General features: G+C 47.2%; 1 protein-coding gene across 1 annotated transcript in view; it reads right to left on the bottom strand.

Moving 5' to 3' along the window:
• LOC142587244 (protein Skeletor, isoforms B/C-like) overlaps window positions 1-22,786 on the bottom strand; it is a 50,848-nt gene that overhangs the window by 2,262 nt on the left and 25,800 nt on the right. Inside the window, exons 11-15 of the mRNA XM_075698110.1 lie at window positions 18,878-18,997; window positions 15,974-16,168; window positions 11,709-11,908; window positions 7,813-7,873; window positions 2,996-3,156 (exon numbers count right to left, since the gene is read on the bottom strand). Of these exons, the coding sequence (XP_075554225.1) occupies window positions 2,996-3,156; window positions 7,813-7,873; window positions 11,709-11,908; window positions 15,974-16,168; window positions 18,878-18,997 (737 nt within the window). The remainder of the gene's footprint in view (window positions 1-2,995; window positions 3,157-7,812; window positions 7,874-11,708; window positions 11,909-15,973; window positions 16,169-18,877; window positions 18,998-22,786) is intronic.

Genomic DNA, 22,786 nt, shown 5'->3' with positions numbered 1-22,786 from the left:
AATTTAGCAATGTTCGATCTCGGTAGACGACTAGATAAAATACCAGACCTAGACTACACCACATATGCAGACGATATTACGTTATGGACTTCTCAAGGTTCGCTCGGAAACAAAGAATGGACCCTATATACAGCAGGCCGCTGACCCAGTGTCCACATCGGCGCATCAGGGCGGTCTGAAATGCACACCCGAAAAATCACAATTCATCCGTATACTGCCCCCGCGTAGCAGTAACAAAAAACTAATGAAAGTGTGCAGCTTTTCGTTGACGGCCATCGCATACAGTAGGTACCCAAGCTCGGAATACTGGGCTTTTAGTTGCAGCAGAATGGGCGGGCCACTCATGCGGTCCGGGCCCTACGAACGGCGACCAACAACGTAGTGAAAATTATACGTCGAATTACCTATCACAAGCAAGGAATGAAAGAGGCAGACACGCTGGTGCTGGCCTTAATAATCATCAGGGTCACCCATAGCCTTCGCTATCACTCATTAAACAAGACCGAAGAATCCCAGGTGGACACAATAATTAAAACAGCTTGCAAAACGGCAACCAGCCTTCCCCAAAACACATCAACGGAAAGCTTACTTGCACTGGGCATTTACGACACCTACAGTGAGCTCGCTGTTACAACTATGATCACTCAGCGCGAGAGATTCAGCCGGACCACAGCGTGTCGAGACATATTAAAGAGGATTGGCATACCGCCCTACCCACAGCACATAGAAAAGGAGCTCGAGGAGCTTCAGCCCTCGGACAGAGACCACTTATACGTGGCCCCTTTGCCGAGGACCATGCACCCACAGCGTCACGAGGGAAAACGTAGGGCTCGCGCACAGTGTGGCTACGAGCATTACTTCGCCATCTGAATAAGGAGGACGTCTATGTCGACGTCGCCCCCTATAGACAAGCTAACCCACAGAACAAATTCCACCACGACCACCAGCGCTTCGTCGCTGTTGCGCTGTGGTGCTGAACGAACACGGCGAAAGGGTGAATGCGCCCTCCTTCGGGGAGACCTCAGTGAAGGAAACGGAGACCAGAGTTATCGCGCTGGCCATGCGCACGGGTGAATGTAGAGGACGTGACAGTACCATCGGCACGGACTCCAAGGCCGCATGTCGCCTCCTACTACTACTAGTACAGAATTCTCAAAGTCTGTAGCGCTGTAATGCAACATCGCTTCCGCAACCACCCCTCGGTCTTCTGCATGGTGCCCGGGACAGCAGGGGTTGGAGGGAAATGAGAGGGCAGAAGCCGCGACTCGCGCCTTACCATTCCGAGCAGCGCCAGGGACCCCTCAACACGCCCCCCCCCCTTCCAGAAGAGCTCCAGACCTCAGCCCCTTATCAAAATTATAACCCTACAATCGCAAGGCATTTGCTCGCCCATCAGCGTTTTACCGGACAAGTATACGCCCCTCCCCATGAACACCCAACAGGATCCATTGGAGAAATATTCAAACAGGGGTTTATGCCCACTTAAAAGTATTACATGCCATGTTCCTGACGTGCTATCGACGTTCCTACCCCTGGTGCGGAGGAAGTCCTACACTCTTTCACGTTACCTGGGGCTACTCAAAATAGCCCCTACACCTGAAAGACAGAGATTTGGCAGCACAACACACGTTGGAGCAGTGGCAGGCGCGGCTGTCCAGCTCTGACCTGGCCGACCAGCAATCGCTGATCGACCAAATTGGACGGGCGGCTATTGCCAGCGGGGGCCTCAACTAGGGCTCCCCCATGCTCCCCCTATTTATCAGGTCTATCAGGGCTCCCCCTATTTTATCACTGAGTAAAGTTTCTTCTCTCTCTCTCATTCGCTTTCCTTTTTGCGAATCGTAGAGATACCTTTTCGTCTATCTTTTTCTTTTCTTTTTCTTTTTGTTCTTATCCTAGTTGTACAACCACAAAGCGACATACGTACTTTATGTTTCGCTATTGCTTCTGTTTTATTTTTTTAAATGTAGATTATAACAAGAGGTCACATTGCAGTGTTTAGATTAAGAACCTTTTCTCTATATTCTGCTCCAGCTGCAAACCGACAAGTTCATCATCAATAAGCCTAAACAGCTTCGATGTCTGCATTTGAGGCACCGCAACAACAACACCTCGTTTGTGGGCGTCACACAACCCTCCAGTTATCCTCCTACTCCGCCCCGTCGCTGTTATCCTGCAAGTTGCCCTGCCGAATACCTAAGTCTCAATATTTCCAAACTCTTAGTTTTGATCTGTAAAATAATACTGTATTAAAACCATTGAGGGGATTTTAATGCAATACTTGAACTTGACATCACTCACGATGCGCCTCAATGTGGACTACCTAAAATGGTTTTATATATAATATTGTTAATTCAGTTCATCAAGCTGGGCGAGCTTAGCACTCGCTAAGAAAACTTCCATCAGAAGTCACCATGAACTTAATATGCAGCCTTTCCACTTGCGCATTAATACATTTAAGTACAGCTTTTACCCCAGAACAATCGATCTTTGGAATTTGTTATAACAAATTGTAAAGGTATATCTGGTAATATGCGTTCGCTTCACCTTAACGATGTTATATCTGCAGTTGATTCTTCTATGTCATGTTCTGTTACTTAGCGCTTTCTTTTTGTAACATTCGCGTTCATCTTCGTTCTTTGTGAATCGTCCTGTAGCCCTTGTAGGGCTGCAGTACGTAAAATAAATATAAAATAAAGATATTATTAAACAATATCAGAACTGGCCCACTCACGCCTTTGATAACACTGCCAACGCGATGGACCGGCGTTACGAACCCGGGTACAAACAAGGCCGACGACACAGTATTGGCCTGTGTTGATGCTGCATCACCAAAGTACGCCTCGACAGCTCTGGTCTGTGTGAGGCCACGAGTACTGATCGCGAGGAATCAAGAGTCTGCTTATAATAAAGCAACTCCGCTTTATTTTTTTCAGCTATGTGTTTCCGGAAAACACTTAAACTGCAAAAGCTCACGAGGCACACACACACATACCTGGTAATAGACCAAGTCGGGCGTACTGTGGTCGGGCGTCCATGTGAACGTGCCCTCGTCGCCGGGATCACACTCCTTCTCCACACTGTTTTTGTACTCTTCAACAGTCTTGGCAGCGCCGCTTTTGGGCGTCTCCTTATAATGGCAGAAACGTCCTATGCCTGCGTTTGAAATCGCACGGAAAGCACCCTTGCCTTATACTCAATTTCTGCTCTCTCCGACTAACCCCCTATACTCGACGATGAGCAAAACGAGAAAGCAGGAGCCAACATTTCGACAAATAGACGTGTCGCCCATCCACTTGTGGAAACGTTGGCTCCCGCTTTCACCTTGTTCTCGTTTTGCTTATCGCCTTGAATTTTCATCTCCCGCCTTCCCCCTGTTTTCCCCAACTCCCTACTGATTATCTACTGAAGTTCAACGAAGGCATTTATAGACGGTAATGTCTGACGCTTGTCCTACCTTCTGACCACGCACATATACACCCTATATACACCCTGGCATTGCAGCAAAGACTTAAAAATGCTAAAGATAGGGTTCCCTGGAGCTCGAGAGCCGCGGGAGCTTCATTTCATGTTCCATTTCATAGGGGCACTGATGACATCTGGCGGACTTCAGGATGTGTGTTACACTCACCATTCAGAGAGCTAATTAATGTAGTAACAAAAATTTCAGTTTTTACATAGATTAGCAACTACGCCGAAGCCGCGACAGCTGCACGCAGTCGGCAGCAACGAGTGACCAGCAAGTAGCGCGCAGCGAACCGAGTTAACTGAACGCCCCATCGTTAGCACGTTTAAGCTGCACCCAGGTGGCGCTTGTAACTGGCTATACGCCTTTCCTCTTTGATTTGAATTCACCTTCAGAGAGAACAACGCCGAGGAGGTTTCTCGGTTACGATTGTGTCCTTCCGACTGAGACCCATTTCCTCTGACAGCGGTGGAGGTTCTTGAGGAATGGTGTCTGGCTATGGTACATGCTGTGCGGGTGGTAGGTTGCAGGTGGTGCATGGAAAATGCTCTGCGCGAGTGATGATTGTTCAGGTCCTAGCCGCCGGTGATCACGCATGCCTGTGCCATATTGGTCTATCTTCCAGCTGCACTTATAGGCTCTGTAGTAACGGAAGCTCGTAGCCAAGGTACACTAATAGCACTGAAATTTCTTGCAAGGACTGGTGTTCCAGGTTTCAGTGGAGTGGCAGGACGGCAACCTCGGCCGGCACACAGCTTTTGCTTCAGCTGTTTCGCTTGAAGAGTTGTCCGTAAACTTGGCCTTAGCACATCCAGATACTTCTTTCTTTTAATTTTCGTTCCAAGTAAACACTGTCCGGTGTTTATTATTATTTTTTTAGCTGCACCAATTTTTTAAAAAAATATGCCTGTGGCAGTTAGCACAGTTCCAACCTTGACTTACATTAGCCGATGAAGCACCCATTACTTCTACGAGATATCAAAATCTTTAATTGAATAATTAACATAAATACGATTATTCATTTTCAATTATTTACATTACGGCACATCTTTCAATCTACGAATTGTAGTTACTGAGTATGCAAGACATACCGACTGAGAACGAATTCTCAGGGCGGCACCGGTTTCGAAATATGCGCCGTCAAACTTGCTGTGAGGTCTGGCGAGAGGCTGCCTTAATTCTACCTGGGGCATTGGACCCGAGATGATGGGACACCATCCCCGCGATATCATCAAATTTCGCTATGTTGACATACTAGACTAATGGAGAGGCCGTGCATAGCAGCCGCGTGGACCAATCAGAGCTGACAAGACGGCACATTTGACAATACGCGTCAACTTTGTCCGCAACAGATTGTAAATAATCTCCAGAAATACGGTGCGCATTCTTCCGAACTAAGAATATCACTGCAGGAGCGCCTCTTCAATGAACCTTCGATGTCGTGAACACATTGTTTTGCGTTAGCTTGTTGACAGCTTGAAGAAATATCTCGTGAGTGACGTCACAAGTAGGCCTGTTACGTCAAAGTCGCTTTGGCGCTGCGCTGCATATAAGCCGAGTGCATAGGTCTTCCGCCGGAACCTTTTTCAGAAAGGCGTCCCTTTTGCGTGGCGTTCGCAACGGGTCTCCACTATCTCAGCTAATCAGCCTTCTCACAATGCCGCCCATGCTGGCCTATTTCGACCCTTCAGCACCAACCGAGGTGCGTATATCGATGCATGCGGCCACTACATCGGCGCAGCATAGTTATATTCATTTCTCTATGGGCGCAGTATCAGCACAACGGCAGCAAGGCAACGACTGTGTTATCGCTTACGCCAGCCGGCTTCTTTTTTTTTTTTTTTAATTTCGAAGCGTATGCGGCTACTCCATTATTGAGCGCTTTAGTGCCTGGCTCAAGTTTGGGCAGTCGCAGATTTCTGCCTTCTGCGTATTTGTAAGGCCAACGCTCCTTCAGTCGTCACCGCGACCACCGCGCGCTCTGAAGGTCGTCCTCAGTGAGGGATTATAGAGGTCAACTTGGTCGCTGCGCATTGCCGCTTGCACGATCATTCATATTAGCTAATATTCTACTCTGGCCACCTTCACATCTGGGATACTGATAGCTTGTCTCGTTGCCTGGTCGACAAGCCTGACGATTCCGATGGTGGCGCTGCCAGCTGCATTTATCTTGGCTTGCCGTCACTCACATCGGCGACAAGCAGAGCCACCATAGAGTTTCATACAATAATTACTAGAGGGGACTCAGGCGATAGTGTCTACGGGAGCGGCAATGAAGGCGATTCAGCCAACAAGGGCAGTATACATAGATTTGCCTAAACTTCGTCCTTCCGGCTTCAAACAGCTTCGTGACTTTGTAAACTCGTTATTTTCAACGAAGTATACTGCGTGATAGATAATTAAATATACATTATTAAAATTCCCCGACGGCAGTATTCGAGCACAGGACCTCTAGTACAGAAGGCCGACACTGAAACCACTACGCCACGGAGGCATTCGTGCATCGAAAAGCGATATAAAACGCCCTTATCAATTTTTCACGGGCAAGCCAGTGCCTTGAGACGCTTGACGCGTTTCGATTTGGCCACCTCGACAAGCTGAACTGTTGCAATCAGTAGCGATTGCGCGTGTTCGCAGCGTCTTTTGCACTTAGAAAAGTATAGATTGCTCTAAAATTTAATGGCGAATTCGACAAATCGCACCGGCGCGCTCTAGGGCGACGATTATTGGATGAAACGACGCATTGAGGCGCCCCGGTACGCACCGGTGCGATTTGACGAATTCGCCATAGGACAATGAAGGCATATAAAGCGTAATAAACAAAACCCCAAGAACGTCTGAATCCGCAAGAACGAAGAAAAGACGAATCCATGTACTTCCCATCGTTTCCATGACGATTGCAGCACCAGGGTTCCCTCTAGTAATTATTGAAGTAAACTCTATGAGAACCATGACCTATCCCTACGAGCACTGCGTTCCTGCTTAAATGCAGGCTCACCACCACCTACCTTCCTTAACCCAATGTCCTAACGGAGCAGTCCGAACCATACCCTCACGTATATGCTGTCCATGTATGTTTCGAAGGACCATCGCGATGGGCACATTGCCCTCCCTTATGTCGCGTTTGAGTGTAATTCATCTCGTCACGTCACCGCCACATTTTCTCCCTTTTGCCTAGTGCACAGTCGTGGATCGAACTTGCCTCTTGGCGCTAGCCGTTCTCCTCCGGCAGCCACCTCAACACGCGAGTACGCGCGAAGCGTCATCGCCATCGCGCTCTACGTTGTCCGCACACGGCTGACGGCAAGGCAAACCACCCAGCGGCATCTCTACGATCTCTGGCGCCATGAGGCACAGCTATCGGCCAGTGCGCTCGTGCTTCTGTGGACCCTCCCGTCATGTCGGGTTATTGGCTCCTTTCCCGACACACAGGACACCGCACGTACCACGCAGTGCGCCATGTGAGGCCGCGCGGCGGACGAGATATTTCCCGGCAGTTCAAGTATACGTCACCCTCTGCCATGCCCTGGCGTCCAGCAGCGTTGTTCACGTCAACATTATACGGTCTACCACACTGACTCTACCCCAAATCTCCGAGACGGCGCTTCTACAGACCACTACTAATGTGTACGAACAAGCTATAGCCGTGCCTAAAAGATGCGCACGATTTGGAGCTGTTGTCATTTGGCCAGTGTAACGGTTGTGTTTGTATATTGCCTTCTGTTTGCGCCTTTCCGCGTAACAATTTGTGGGAATTTAGGAATCCGCTGGCGCCGTTGCGGGGGCGCTTCACCTGTTCTGCCATCCCTACGCCTTACCCCCTCACCCCCTTCTCGCTCCGAACAGGCTGTCAGCGGTGGCGCTCCACTCGCTTGGTGGCGCCACCCCCCGCCCCGTTCCAAAGGGGACGCTCGTAACATCCATCCATCCATCCATCCATATTGTGTTCTCGCATAATGCATATGTTGCTCTGTAGCCCCTTGCGGCCTGAGCTCGCTCGCAGCGGCGCGCTAGGGGCTGACGGCTGACGCGGCCCTGTGGCTCGCTAAGCTCGAACCCGCGGTGGTCGCTGCTCCTGCGAGACTCGAAGACCTCAGAAATGCTAGCGCTGTTAGGGCTTTCAAAAAATTCACCACGGAGCAGTGAAAGTGGTTCAATTTCTACGTGTCAGACGACACCACAGCATTTAGCTTCGAAAGAGAACCGAAGAGTTAAACGAAGACATAGGGAACTCAACAAAGAAGCTCGATCGCAGGCAGACAATAACCGCAAGAATGCGGTCAATGTCACGTTATGTGCGAGCAGACACGACGCCTCAGCTATACTGAGTACGTTGCTGTGCTCACCTTTCGACTCGTCAACGTTGCCCTGAGCGTCGAGAACAACTCCAGCCAACAAGGTATTCCCCTGCAAGAGAGCATTAGTTATGAGCAAAATATAATTGCTACCATTTCCACGATTGAAGTGAGCAAGAAATGCTCATTATTACAGTATTAAAATGCACATTCCGCTTACGAAGTGCAGAACTAGTTACACATGATATCGAGTCCATCGTGCTGCTTCGAAAAGTGAGCCTCGGTATAAATTACTGATCCAGCTAAACTGACTTTTTCGATTTCATGGTGGGTAATGCTTAGTATTAGGTCAGGGTGCAGTACTGCAAATCCTGTATACGTCTTATAACTGTCATCCATTGTCGTTATGTTTTCTTTCATTTACTATGAGTTGCTGCTCCCGGCGAAGATAACACCATGCGTCAGGCAAGTTCTGGCAAGAGGCTGATGAAACTAATAAATCTGAAGGAAAAATACTTGAGTGAACGTTGGCTTCTTGTCACTCTGAGGTCGCATGCGCAGCAACGAACGTGCACAGAAAAACGCCGCGCTCACAGACGCTGTTCCTGGTAGGGTTGATAAAATCGATCAATGCGATCAATGATCAATCGATTAATCAATTGAATGTATCCCGCAAAAGAAAAACGATTAATATTCATCGATGTCCGCCTTTCATTTAATCGACTTAATCGATTAGACCTGTTCGATAAATCGTTTTTCAGAGTTTGACAGGAGTGACGCGAGAAATCCCGCCGTGGTTGCTCACTGGCTCTGGTGTTGGGCTGCCGAGGACGAGGTCGCGGGATCGAATCCCGGCCACGGCGGCCGCATTCCGATGGGGGCGAAATGCGAAAACACCCGTGTACTTAGGTTTAGGTGCACGTTAAAGAACCCCAGGTGGTCGAAATTTCCGGAGTCCTCCACTACGGCGTGCCTCGTAATCAGAAAGTGGTTTTGGCCCGTGAAACCCCATAATTTAATTTAGAAATCCCGAAATGGCACTGGAATGGCGGCGCGCATGCGGTGACCGTGCGGTTGTGGTAGAACGACTGCCCACTGCTTTTCCCGAGTCGGGAGTGATGCGGTGCCGAGCGCTTCCCCTCTCCTCCCCAACACCGCACGTGCCACCACGCCGCCCCAGGCCATGGACTCCCAGTCCACCACAGACGTGGCACAGCGTGCAAGCCAGTCTGGAGCATGTATCTGACGTAACGATGGAGTTTGTGTCGATTCCAGCAATCGACAGCATCCGATCATCTATTCCCGCATGCTGGTTGCGTGGCCATTCAAGCAGAGTGTCGGTTTCACCCAAACAACACAGCCAGTTGGCGTTACTTCGTTCTGTAGAAAAGAGCATGTGGTTTAATATCTTAGACCAGTAATTCTCTCTTCCCCTGTGCATATTGCAATTTCTTGCATATTTCAGCTGGACATTACCTTTCACTTTTGCCATTTTTCTTATTCCTTGTTTAACTGTACTGTACAGAGATTCACTAGTACCATGTACTTATCTAATTTAATTCTGCACTAAGTGCCATTTCATAACATATATTGTTTAGCTTTTCGAGAGCCACTAGTGCGAACTATAAGTCTTTAACAATTTAAATATTATCCTTTATAAACATTTATTTAAATTCGATGAGAAACCCTGCATTAAAAGCGAGTAATCGATTAACGGCTAAAAATAATGAACGATTAATCGTTAATCGAATAAAAAAATTAACCGACCATCCCTCCGTGGCACAACCCTTAGGATATTCACGCCATCGCACGCAAGGCCGGAGCAAGACCGGTGAAGGCGGTGATGTGGATCAAATGGGAGCTCGGAAAAAGGTCGCTACCCGCCGTGCTTGCTCGGTGGCTATGGTGTTAGGCTGCTGAGCACGAGGTCGCGGGATCGAATCCAGGCCACGGCGGCCGCATTTCGATGGGGCGAAATACGAAAATACCCGCGTACTTAGGTTTAGGCGCACGTTGAGGAAACCCAGGTGGTCGAAATTTCCGGATTCCTCCACTACGGCGTGCCTCATAATCAGAAAGTGGTTTTGGCACGTAAAACCGCATAATTTATTTTTTTTAAAGAAAGGTCACTGCCGCGCGAACATGTTGATTTGAGGAGCAACGCGTTTCGTCAAACGGCGCACGGTGCCGGGATAATCACGGCTTCCCAAGTGGCTCGTGCCGTATAGAAAAACCAAGCAATGCTTCTTCGACTCAAGGACATTAGCGCGCTGACCTAACTTGGGAGAGAAACCGTGCAAATACGGTGGAAGACTAATTAGGGGAGGGGGGGGGAGGGTCACCTATCTGTTACTGGCGAGCCCTAACGGGGAACGTGCGGCGCAGATCTACAACGGACGACACACGCGCGCGCACACACACACACACAACCACACACACACACACACACACACACACACACACACACACACACACACACACACACACACACACACACACACACACACACACACACACACACACGCACACACGCACACACACACGCACACACGCACACACACACGCACGCGCACACGCACTCGCACACACACGCACACGCACACACACACACACACACACACACGCACACACACACACGCACGCACACGCACGCACGCACGCAAAACGAGCGCTCTATGTCCAAACGAAACCGAAACCCTGCTGCGCGCGTCCGCAAAACGCGTTTCCTTGCTACAACATGCGCGCTCTGCCGCAAGCAAAGGTCCGTCTTACAAGCTTCGTTGCATAAGGTCGACGCGAAATTGTACCGCGTCGGAAGTCGAGCTGAGCCAGCTCGGCCCGACCGGGTTTACAACGCACCTTGCCAAGCAAGCCAGTATAAAGCAGAAGTCGACCACCTCGATGCCAGCTCGACCTCGGCCATATGGGGCTTACGAGAACCGGACGATCGGATTTCGGACCAAACAACCGACTCGACCAGGCTTTACCGGGTTCGTGTAAAAGTATGGCTAACACAGAGAAGGAGTGAAGCGTGCAGAGCGAGCGGCTACCGCGGGCACTTTACCTGTACAGTGACGGCCCCGAAAGGGTTGGGGAGTTGTCACAACAGGCTATTCCTAAGGGGTGGGCGAGTACTCTTAGTCTCGAATACAAATCCAATATTACACACTAACATTGTTGTTCATGTTCAAAAAATGAACTATTTGGTATTCTTGAATATTCGAAACTGACCAGACATCTTGCGGCAACCAAATGTTAATGCTTGGTTACTGTTCTCCATCTGCCAAACAAAGTATCCCAAATGATCGGCAGTAAGACGAAGACAAAAGTTTTCTAAGCTATGCAGAAACTAAATGGGTAATGCAAGCCTTATTTTCGGCAAGTCTACGGGAGAACCTGTGATTTTCTTTGCAGTCAGCCATTTAGTAGTCTTCTAGTCATGAGGCAATATATCTTTCACGCTACACGTTATGCTTTCCTTGCAAGGGGCCCTTTACATGTGTCTGCAGCACATCAGTCCTTCAGCAGCTTTATTTTTTCTTTTCCACGACTTCTGATCCTTTTTCGGAAACCATTTATTTAGCGTTCTCGGAAATATTGTCACCAAACAGCCATTCTTTCTTGGAAAGCTTGTTTAAAAATCAGGCTCTAAACTTGTTGGCAAGCTACTCGTGCAGCTTTTTCTTTCATAACAATTAGTGATGATGTGTTTTAAAAGCCATTTCTTTGTCCCTGACAAAGGTAGGCAATAAAGGTGTGGTACCTAATTATATACCAAAATAGATATTCCAGCTCTCACTATATATGCGTCTGCGTTTCACTACCCAACATTCGATTCGACACTCGACACTTAGTGTTCGTATTCGACTCGTATTCGAAAGAAGTTGATAAACGCCCGCTTCTAGCCGTTTCGTATTTCTAGTCCAAGTCAAAGGGTGGGGGCATACCGGCTTTCCAAGCTCGTCGGGTTTCACCTTGGAGCCACCACCCTTCGGGCTGTCGGTGATGTAGAAAGGGTGGTACTTGGCGCCTGAACTTTTGTCGTTGCCGCCTTCCACGACGAAAGTGTAGGTCTGGCCCCTCTCCACGTGCAGTACAGGTATGAGCTCCCCGTTGATCCACCACGAGATGCCCCAGCCAGACATGCCTGGGCACCACATGACGGCTTTAGTTGTTGCGCTTACGCTTTCGGCAAAAAAAAACGGCAAAAGAAACGGTACTCGGACTCAATCTTTCTTTTTTTTTTATCTTTGTGCTCACTCAGAATAAGACTCGTAAGTCAGGTTCACTCGGACTCGTACTTTTCAAGACCCGGCACACCTAACCCGGGCTCATGCTCACACTCACCCGAAATCAGGCTCAACCGGGCTCGTTCGTACTTACAACAATTAGATTCTGTCGAATTCACTCTGACTTAGACTCACGAAAAGTAGGGTTCGGGCAGGATAATTCAGATTTTGCGAACCCAAGCTGCGCTAAGCTAAAACAAATTCGTGCATTCCACGATCCACTCAGACTGAAAGAACCGCGAAACTCAGGCACCGAGCGTTTGTTGAAATTGCTGGCTCGCACGAACACGTAGAATAATGGACTACGTTTGCGTAATTCTTTCTTTGTTTCTTTTGTTTCCATAAATGTGGAGGAGTTCAGAGAAACCGCTGGATCAGCTTGAATCCCTGACAACATGGAGTTAACAACACAGCGAACCGCATTCTGTTATACACAAATATTACTTTAACTACGGTATCACAATATCACATAGAAGCATCAACTAAAAACAGCCCTATAAGTACTTTTATGTTATACCCAACAAAAATTTATCGTATTATACAATCACCAAAGAACACTCGTGAATCTCTGTACACTGAACACGCACCTATGTAGAAATTGAAACTAAAACTACAAGAAACTGCAGAAACTGCATTCGAGTGAGGACAACAACTATAAACTAACATTATACTCATTCGAAAAACGAAACAATACTACAATACTAAATAACACAAAACTAAACAGTACAAATGTAGAGGACGCTGTTGCGTGCGTGCGTGCGTGCGTGTTATACCTATACTTCAGTTATACCTCCAGTTTGAGGTGTACCTATGACGGTTATCTAAAAGTGGCACTGCGGTTCTGTGCGCTGGATGAGAAGGAAGTGGCATCTTCAGATTGGCATCTTTCCTGGAAAACGCCTTTGAGCAATGTGTGGGAACGGAATTAAAACAAACAAAAAAACGAAAAACGAAGAAAAAAAAACAACGATATTTTAACCGGCAAGAAAACGTAACCGAAACGTTATTTATTATTTTGTTTCGGAGTGAAACCGAAACATTTTTTATCGGTTTCGGTTTCAAGGGGAAAGTCGGCAATACGAAACAACCAATGTCAGGAAACGTCAGCATTAGCGCGTATTTCAGGGGTCCTCAAAAGTGCGTATCGGGCAGGAATGTTGTGAGCGATAGCCGGTCGAGCGCTCCACTAATCTAAGCCTGCCGCTCGGTGCAGATTGATACCGTAGCAAAACCCAGGGCTTGCGCGCTGAAGAGCTTATCGTTTCGTTTTGCACGGGCAGAACGCTTTGTAACCGAAGTTTTATCGTTCGTTTACGCTCGTTTAAGTTCGTTCTATCGGAACATATTCAATGACGCACTGCTTCTGAGATCATGCTCAATGCCTTGACTCAAGGCGCTGAGCATTATCTCAGAATTCACAATTCACTTATTGAGAAAAAGAAATGCTATGTTTTTATCGGTACTTTGCTTTTTTCCGCGGTATGAAGCTTTTTTCCGTGGAACGAAACTAAAACCACAACGAACAACATTTCGTTCCGATATCCTGCCTTTAAGGCGGATGTCACGAACAGCGATCACTGTGTCAGAATGACACAGTGATCGGTGTACACGGTGTTTTTGCTGCGTAATAATCCAGAAGTTGGTTACTAAAGGATATCTGTAATCGCGCTAGGGCGATTACGCATGAATTTGGAGAGAGGTCGAGAAGGCTTGCGCGATATTCCGCTTTATTGTCTGGCTTGCAGGATTAAAAGCGAGCGCGCATGAATTCAATGCGCACGACGAGGCTTCCTGGCAAGCTATATTGAGCACGCACGCACAAGGCCGAAAGACACTGGCATTAATTGAATCCGTCGATATCCCACAGAGTTGCAGAACACTTGCACAAAAGGTGGAGCCAAATTTTTGCTCTGGTTTTTTTATCGGCGTGACAGTGGCTGTGAGAGCGCATGGCTGCATCTCCTGCTATGTCGTCCCGCGCGAGAAGTTGCTAGACTTGGTGCATTGTATCCTTTTTTTTTCTTTACTACGGACACGCAGCAGGTTCGACTTTCGCATGCACTAACGTGTACTTACACAAGTTTGTGTACTACAATAATAGGTGAACCCCAGTGCCAACATGGCATAATGTAGTATATATACTATTACAGAACACCATAACCATGCATGAGAACGCCTGCAATGTCGTGTGTGTGTCTTGTCTTTCCTTGTACTTGTGTCCCAGTAGTTCGTGCACTGAATGTAGTCTGTAATGTGCGCTCATCGTTTGGTATTGGCGCAAGGCAGTTAAAACCTCCTTGTATTACTGGATAGCATTTGTGTATGTTATTCCTTTTCGGAACGCGTTGGAGTGCTTAGCTATGAAGGCTTCAGTGGCGGCGTCCATTCTTACATAGGCTGTCTACTAGCTAAACGCGACCGCCCTATAGTTTTATTCGGACGCGGTCCTCGTAGTCCCGATTTAGAAAGATTTGCGTATTTCTAGCATTAGTGGATCTATTAAATTTATTTGTCATAACGCATCACCAAAAAGTCATCGAAAAAAGAATTGCGTGCTCTCCGTGATAAGCTTGTTAGATTTTCTGTCCCTCCACTTTAAAGTCTTCTTCGTGAATTTGACCTATGCAGTTTTAAGCGTTACTTCTCTCTGCTGCTCTCTTTACATGTTACATATCGCAAGTTTTCATTTATCTGCACAATATTATTCTGCGTATAAAGTGTTATTGGTCAATCTTGTGCCGTTGTAACTTGTTTAGGTATTCATCGACTATCCGGAATGCTTGTTTGAATCACGAAATATTTACACAGTAGTCGTTGTATCGGTTGTGACGCTTTCTTGATATATATCAGGGGCGCTTATCAAGGGCGACGGCGGTTCCTTGCCACCGTCAAAGACGCTGACGCACCGTAAAGCCGATGCCTGAAGCCACAGCTGCTCACTTCAATACGGTCCGCGCGCACTTTTCTTTCGCTCGAAGCACGGTTGATCGAAAGCGCTGCAATACGATAGCAGTCACGTGGCTTATTTCGTATTTCGTGGGTTTTCTTCAAACGGGGCGAAAGAAATCACCACTCAGCGTGCACGGCGCCATAAAGAAATGGATGGGTCATTTCTGAACCGCCTCTACAACGTAACGAAACGCCCTTGGCCATAAAGTGAATATGAAGCTTTTTCGCATAATTAATCTTAGTCAGTTAACAGTAATAGTAATACAAAAAATGCTCTAAGGACCACCACATGACGGCAAACCATATGCCGTTGGTTTCATCAAGCTGCGGTCAAGTACTTTTGTTTTAACATCCATGGTTCAAGTTGCGAGAAACAACTTGTACGGGGAATTTCTAAGCTTGCGCCCATAAATACATAGGTAGGTGTCAAGTAATTACAATAAATCTTTGTGTCTCGTACACTTACATTGCAGAAGAAAACTATTACCTGGAAGGCGCTGCAGATATGTGAACCTATCTACTATCGACATATCGGAGTGACACGTTTCTGCGACCAGCGGCCACGCTTGCGCCGCCTGCATCTCGCGACCGATACATATTGCGACGTTTACGGGAAGCACAAAACTCACGGGAAGCACAAATAACGCTTGATTTGACGTTTAATCTTACGCCCGCAAGTTGTACTTGTGTAATGTACGAAGTACAGTCATTCCGCTGAAAGCGCCATAACATAGAACAACAAAAAAAAAAAAGCCATAAATTACAACAACAACAAAAAAAGAAGAAGAAAAGTGATCTGCAAAACGCACGAAGTGAGACTTCTATGACAACACTATTCGCGTCCAGCTTGCGCAGCCTTCCGTGCTATAGGTGCGAAACGGAGCACGAAACCACCACGCGTGCGTCGTGGAGAAAGCTGCTGGAATACACGCAGACCGAAACAGTGCGAGGTATGAAACTCGCGGCTCTCGTACCTGTGATTGCCTGATAGCCGTGCTCAGGCGACCCCGTGGGTCCAATGGTGGCGGTGAATTTCGTAACGCCTTCTGCTTTGAAGATGTCGCGGCCCCCTAAATACGTCTTGGCCTCGCCAGGAGGTTCCTTCCCCGAGGTCGGCAGCGGGGCGCAGTTGCTTGTGGGTTTGCGGTCGAACTCCAGGAGGACGTTCTCTGCGGAGACGGCGCGGGCATATAAATCAGCGACGAAGCTTAAAAAAAGAATCCACCAAAGATTACGGTATATTCCCTAATGCGAATTTCCAGCGCAGCTATCTGGGTGTTTTGAATTCGCGATACATTGTGGCAAAGAACTGTGGCTCGGCGGCGGCGCTGTGAGCCTCTGCGGGAGACGAAGCGCATCCACCAGTCGCTTCGCTCATTTTTCAGGCAGAAGTGGCTTTGTATTACGAGTTAAACCAGCCAAGGTGGCTTGGCGGCTATGGTGTTGCGCAGCTAAGCATTAAAGTCGTGGGTTCAAATCCCGGCCGCGGCACACGCATTCCGATGGGGGCGATATGCAAAAACGCCCTTGACCCGTGCGCACTGCATGGGGGCACGTTAAAGATCGCCCGGTGGTCAAAACTAATCCGGATCCCCCACTATACGGCGTGCGCCTCATAATCGAATCGTGGTTTTGGCACCCGAAACTCCAGGTTTCATTCACTCTGATTTATATTGTCGCGTCGTAGGGACAGTGAAGAAGGACACAGTGTCGAAACTGTGAGTTGCGAATTTCGCCCTTTATTGGGCGCGCTTGTGCCAAGCAAAACAAGTAACGCTCAAGACTCGAGCACAACGATAACGGCGAGCAGAGTCGGCGATCGTCGAAAATCAGGTATGCGGGTCAAGCGCGTCGGCTTTTATACACGACTCGTCGAAGTTTCTAGCGTAATAGCTGCATGGTGCCACGTGACTTCCAGAAAGTACTACACGATTTGCATCGCTAGTGCAATCAGATTAGAAGTTATATCCGTTGGTGCCAACAACCAACGGATAGAACTATCGATTAACGTTCGGGAAACTTCTGACACAGGCAGGCGCCTCGTGCGTCGAGGGAAAACGTTTAACATTTGGCCACCTGAGCTTCTTAACGCGCGCAAAATGCGCTGTTTACGAGAGTGCATTCGATGCAGCCACCACGGCTCAGCAGCCCTCGCACTCAGCAGCGCAACGCAGTAGCCAGCTACATTAGAAGGCGATAGAGTAATGACACTTAAGTCACTTAACGACACAAGCCCACGCCTGAATTCAGGCGTGGGCTGCATGCAGGAGGCGATCTGCAGCGGGTACAGAGTCTGGGCACGCCGAGGGCTGACAGCTTGGGGAGCGCTGTGTTCTCGCCGCTTAGTTCGCGTTGAAGCGAGAGGCAGCACGAAGGTCGATTCGCTCGCTGCTGCTGCCGCTCTTCCTCACGCCAGCGTTTCGACAGCGATCGTCCACGAACGTCGAGTGAGAGGCGGTCTTGTTTGCCTATTCGCTCGTGACGCCGCACTTGTTAATTTAATTACTAAGCTATTGTTTACAAGTTCATAAAGCACATAAAACTACTATCCTTACATCTTTACTTGGTATAGCTGTCTAAGAATTTGCTATCGCAATCGATGCTTAGCCTTTCGGGCGAAACTGTGACTTCTTTTATCAAGACATGTTCAGTTGGGAGTAAAACTACAAATGCGCATCTTTTAGAGATCTGAGAGAAGGAGAAAATAGATTAACTAATATTTAATAAATGAATGAAACTAGAAACTTACGTAAGATTGTACATTAGTAAAAGAAAACGACTCCTAAAATATTTACGAAGATAAATAGCTAATGACAATAAGTTGGGAAGGGGGATATTATCAGCTCTGGTTCAACCAAGCGTAAGGCCGCAAAACATTAAGGGATCCTGGCTATATTCGAGTCATTGGTATAACGAATAGACTCAACAGCTCCCTTTGAAACATTTGTGCCTTTTGGTTGCAGTGTATCGAATTCGGAATACTTCGTTGGGGGGGGGGGGGTATGAACTCTCGTAATTTGCTGTCTCTAGGCGAACGAAGGTGCGACTGTAGGATATGAAGCTTAAGTTCGTCAGAAGTGTGACCTGGTATGTTAAAATGATGTGCGACTGCTTTCGAAAGTCTCTTAACCATGAACGCGTACGATGTCCGTGCAACATTCATTGGCTGTCCTGTTTCGCCGATGTATTCTTCATAGCAGAACGACCATTGCGGCAAATAAATGAAGTTAGAACTCGTGCAGGTAAAACTGGAGTTAAGTTCGTGCGCGTACTCACTTGCAGCGCTTTTTATTTTTATATAATTTCGAATATCTTTGCAGGACTTACACCTGAGACGGTAAATTGAGGGCCTACTTCTGCATAAACTTTCTGTTGCGGCGATACGTGACCCTTGGTGCCTCCGGGAACGCTTTTCTAAGGTGTTCATTGCTTGAGAATATTGGATAGTATTTCCGCAGAATAATGTTTATATTTCAGAGTGCGTTGCAGTACTTTGTCACGAAGGCTAGAGGGAGCATGAAGTGCCTTTTAGTCTTGTTTCTAGGTAATGCTGATCTACTTTCTAATTTACATGAGTCCTCCTACGTTTAGTGCCCTGACGATGTTAAGTCAAAACGTTCCATGGCTTCCAGCGACATTACTTGTTCTACCACTGTCACTGATATTGCGTGATTACTATTCCTCTCTGTAATGGCATCATGAGCCGGAAAGAAAGAAAGAAAGAAAGAAAGAAAGAAAGAAAGAAAGAAAGAAAGAAAGAAAGAAAGAAAGAAAGAAAGAAAGAAAGAGAAAAAGAACAGTGCTCATTGAAGTTCGTGCTTATTCGGGGTGCAGGACAGCTTCAAGTGTTGGGAAAAACTAGCAATGTTCCCGCTTACGCCTGGTGACTATCTCGGTGTGGTACAGCACAGTTTCCGGCTGTTGCATGTTGACAGGACCTTGCGCCGCAACCACGGCCACCTCTCCCTTAGACGCTATGGCTTTGTCCTTGTCATCCCCTGCATTAAGGCAACGAAGGAATCTCAGTACAGCACCCGGAACCGTTGCAACGCTGACGGCATCTTGGCGACCCTGCGTTCAACCATGAAAGCGATCTTGCGCTGCTTTAGCATTTGTTGTAGAAAAAAACAATGCGAGCATATGGTACCTCCGTAATAAATATGCGTCACTCCTGGAATCTATAGACAGACAAGTGTAATGTTGCCGGGCATGACTCATGACAATAAGTGTCACGGTTATCTAACACGGCGCGAAGAAATGTCACCGAGCGATGCTGTTTTCCAGGAGCTGCTCGTACACAAAGCGTTTTCACCCTTTGGGTGGCATCTTGTCCCACAACGATAATCGTCATCTGTCATGCCCGCATTTCCTTTCTTTAACGCTGCGAGTCCGGTATTTAAGCGACGAACGGCTTGCGCGTTATAAGAGTGACACAGTATTCTGGACAATAAAGTAGGCAGCGCTGAGTTTTCAAGAAAGGAAACGCAAGCAAGGCAGATGAAGATTGTTGTTGTGGAACAAGATAAGCACGAAATGGTGTAAATTCTTTTAAGAGAGCACCTACAAGTGTTCCAACTCCCTTATGGGTGTGTAAGGGGTGCTTGTTTGTACCCTAACACCTTTACCTTAATTATGATAACAGCGAGAGACCCGGAAACTGCATGCAATAAACCTAAATAAATATCGCTGCCAAACTCTTGTCTGAGACATCTTGGTGCGCACCAAGTGGTCAGAATAAATGCAGTTTTCAACTACTACTTCTCACAACACAGGTACAGTGAAAGTTCTCTGTCGTGCAAAATAAAAAAGATTTCGTAGCCTTAAATGTGAAGGCGTTAACCATTAAACCAGCAAGCACCTTTAATGGTGTCAAATAGTTTTTGTAGTCAGTGACCCACAGTCACGGTCGGCGAGCTCGCTGCAAAGGCTCATTCACGTGGTGCAGTCGTGTAAACCACTCTTGCTTCAACTGTGCCCGTACGTCTGTAGGTGTCGTTCACATTCCACACACAATGTGCACATTGGCGAAGACGGCCACCATAACCTGGGAGACGCATGTTACCAAGTTTTGCTCTAGTGAACGTGTCACCCACGGTGTAAACCTGCCACATAGCGATAAGGTCTGCGCAATGCGCAACCAAGTGCAGGCGCACCAACGATCTGGTATATATGATTCAAGAGATGAGAACCTTCTTACAACGTCCTCTAGGGGGAACCAGTGCTGGATGAAGCACAGGGAAATGGCCATCTCCGAAAATTCGTGATCACCGGCTTAAAGACAACCTTTACGAGAAGCTATAGATGATCCGAAATTAGTCTTGATGCTTCCTTCATCTTGTGAAGGTGTTCTTCACCGGCTAAATGCGGTAATGGTGTACAGCATACATATGGCGAAGGCTCGTGTGGGGCGGTTGTACTCAGGAAACTCATACTCCAATTTGCAATTGCAAACAAATGCTTGCAATTCTTCTTATAAGATCATGCTGCAATCACATCACACGAGTGCCTATGTTGTTCAGTTCTTGAAGTCTGATATGTGCGATACCTATGATAAAATTTACGCATGTGTTCGGGGGGCCGCTGGTCGTATCTGTGTATTTAAAAGGTTTTTTTTTTTTGCGTATGCCCTGTATTTCTTGAAGACCGAGCCCCGACCGAAACGTCGGAATTTTCGCACGTTCGTCCGTTCATTTCGAATGCTTATGTAATCTGCCCATTCATTTATAACTGCACTACGGCCGTTCCCAAGCGGGAGACGCAAGCTGCGGATCTCAACACCCCAATGCACCCGTCATCGTCGCGGAGTCATCGTGAGAGCGAGACCACTGACAAACTTGTCCGACACAGTGCAGGTCTACAGGCGCAGCGACAGACAATAGCAGGCGCCACACTTCCGCAACCACCGGGTTCCAGCCAGTTCCACGACGTCCGAGGACCTGGGGCGAGTCACTGTAATTACGACAAGGTTTCACCTCAGAGCGGTATACTGCGTTGATGCGGTCATAGCCATCAAATGACTCGTCGTAGTTTTCTGCACTTTCGTTATTTTCCTTCTCGCTTTTCGGACGCAAGACCGCTGCAACGTCCGTCATCACAAAAAAATATGGCCGCACCTGTCCTGCCCCTGGCCCTGCCCTACCCCGCCCTATCCTGTCCTGCCCTCACCGGTCCTGCCCTCCCCTACCCTATCCTGTCCTGTCCTGCCTCGTCACACCATCCTTCGCTTATAAAAGAGCGATACGCTCTGCATAAACGCTGCATGGTACACTAAAACATACGGGCGTGTGAATATTCCAAACTTTTGAATAGCGAATCGAATAATATTGGATTGGATTCAGTCTTCAGATCAAATTCAAAACACTGAATCAAATCAAAACTGAATATTTTTTTTTTTTCGAATAGCTTTCGAGTACTTCACGTACTTCAGACTGGCGCCCGATAAAACGTGGCACGAAAGAGAAAATGCGATAACTTTCACCGCATCCACAGAGCCGCATAGCGTACTAGCGTACGCTCAGAAAAGCCAGGCAATTTGGGCAAAACCGCGATCAACAGCGATAAATTTTGTTTACACATGGCTCTCTGCAGTGGCTCTGACTTGGTACTGTTTATGGATGCCGCACCTATGTCCTCTTATCGTACTAAATCCAACTTACGCTTGATTTCAGCGCACTTGATATGCACAATATTGTCACCATCGGCCGCCACCATTCGAACAAGCGAAAAAGTTATTTGCTTTTCTTTTTCTGCTCTCCCGTCGCCACACAAAACACGCACTTCTGGTTTGGTCACCAAGATGTGTAGTGAGGCTAATTGGCCTACAAGGTAACCTCTATAAGCTTTATGTAATAATGCATGAAGGTGAGCGTTGCCAAAAGCCCCTAGTTTCCGAGTATGCCACTTCGTTATTTCTAATGTTCCCTTTTGCCTCTAATATAGAATGTTATATAATGCGCAGTGTAATGATAGAAAATTTTTAGTGTTCGAATACCCGGATGTGAAAATTGATAATGTGATGAAAAGACTGTACGCGAATCGCAAATTGATCGAAAAATATTCTAGATTCAATTCAAATCGCTTCTGACACTATTCAATTCGTATTCTGATTCCGTCTCGTACGCTACTATGCCGGGTGTTTCAGTGAACACATCAAAAACATCTTAAATTGCCTGTGGCAAATGGCACAATTCTAGTCCATGAGCTGGTCTACTCGAAGAGCCGGACATTACGTGCACAAAAAAAATTGAAATGCATAATGGACTAATTAACAAAAATGCGAATTAATGTTTTAACTAATTGACTTATGCCACATATAATTTACAAATTCTAGCCGAGGAGTTCGCAAGGCGGATCCACTTGGAACGAATTCTCAGGATGACGCCAGCTTCGAGATATTCACTGCCGAACTTTGCGGAGAAAAGCGTTGGCATTCCAGTTACTTTTGTGCCTCAATGCATTAAACGACGTCTTGTTAAGAAAGTAAGTGGAACTACAGTGCATTTCTACCGCAAGTTCGACGGTGCACGTCTCGTGAATGGTGTCAGCCACACAACTCAAGTGGATACGTCTTGCAGTCTCACCCGCTATAGAATTCGTGAATTGCCATATGTGCTATAAAGTAAATAGCTAAACACCTCATTGATAATTTTTGTTAATTAGTCAATTACGCATTTCAGTTTTTTTTTTTTTTTGTGGAAGTAATCTCCGCCTCTTCGAGTAGACCAGCTCGTGGACTAGAATCGTACTATCGGACACAGGCATTGTTTTTTTATTTGGAAGTGTTCCCT

This window comes from Dermacentor variabilis, chromosome 7, assembly GCF_050947875.1.
Source record: "Dermacentor variabilis isolate Ectoservices chromosome 7, ASM5094787v1, whole genome shotgun sequence".
NCBI classification, from domain to species: Eukaryota; Metazoa; Arthropoda; class Arachnida; order Ixodida; family Ixodidae; genus Dermacentor; species Dermacentor variabilis.
The sequence above is the reverse complement of the archived record's forward strand: the minus strand, read 5'-3'. Positions and strand labels throughout refer to the sequence as shown.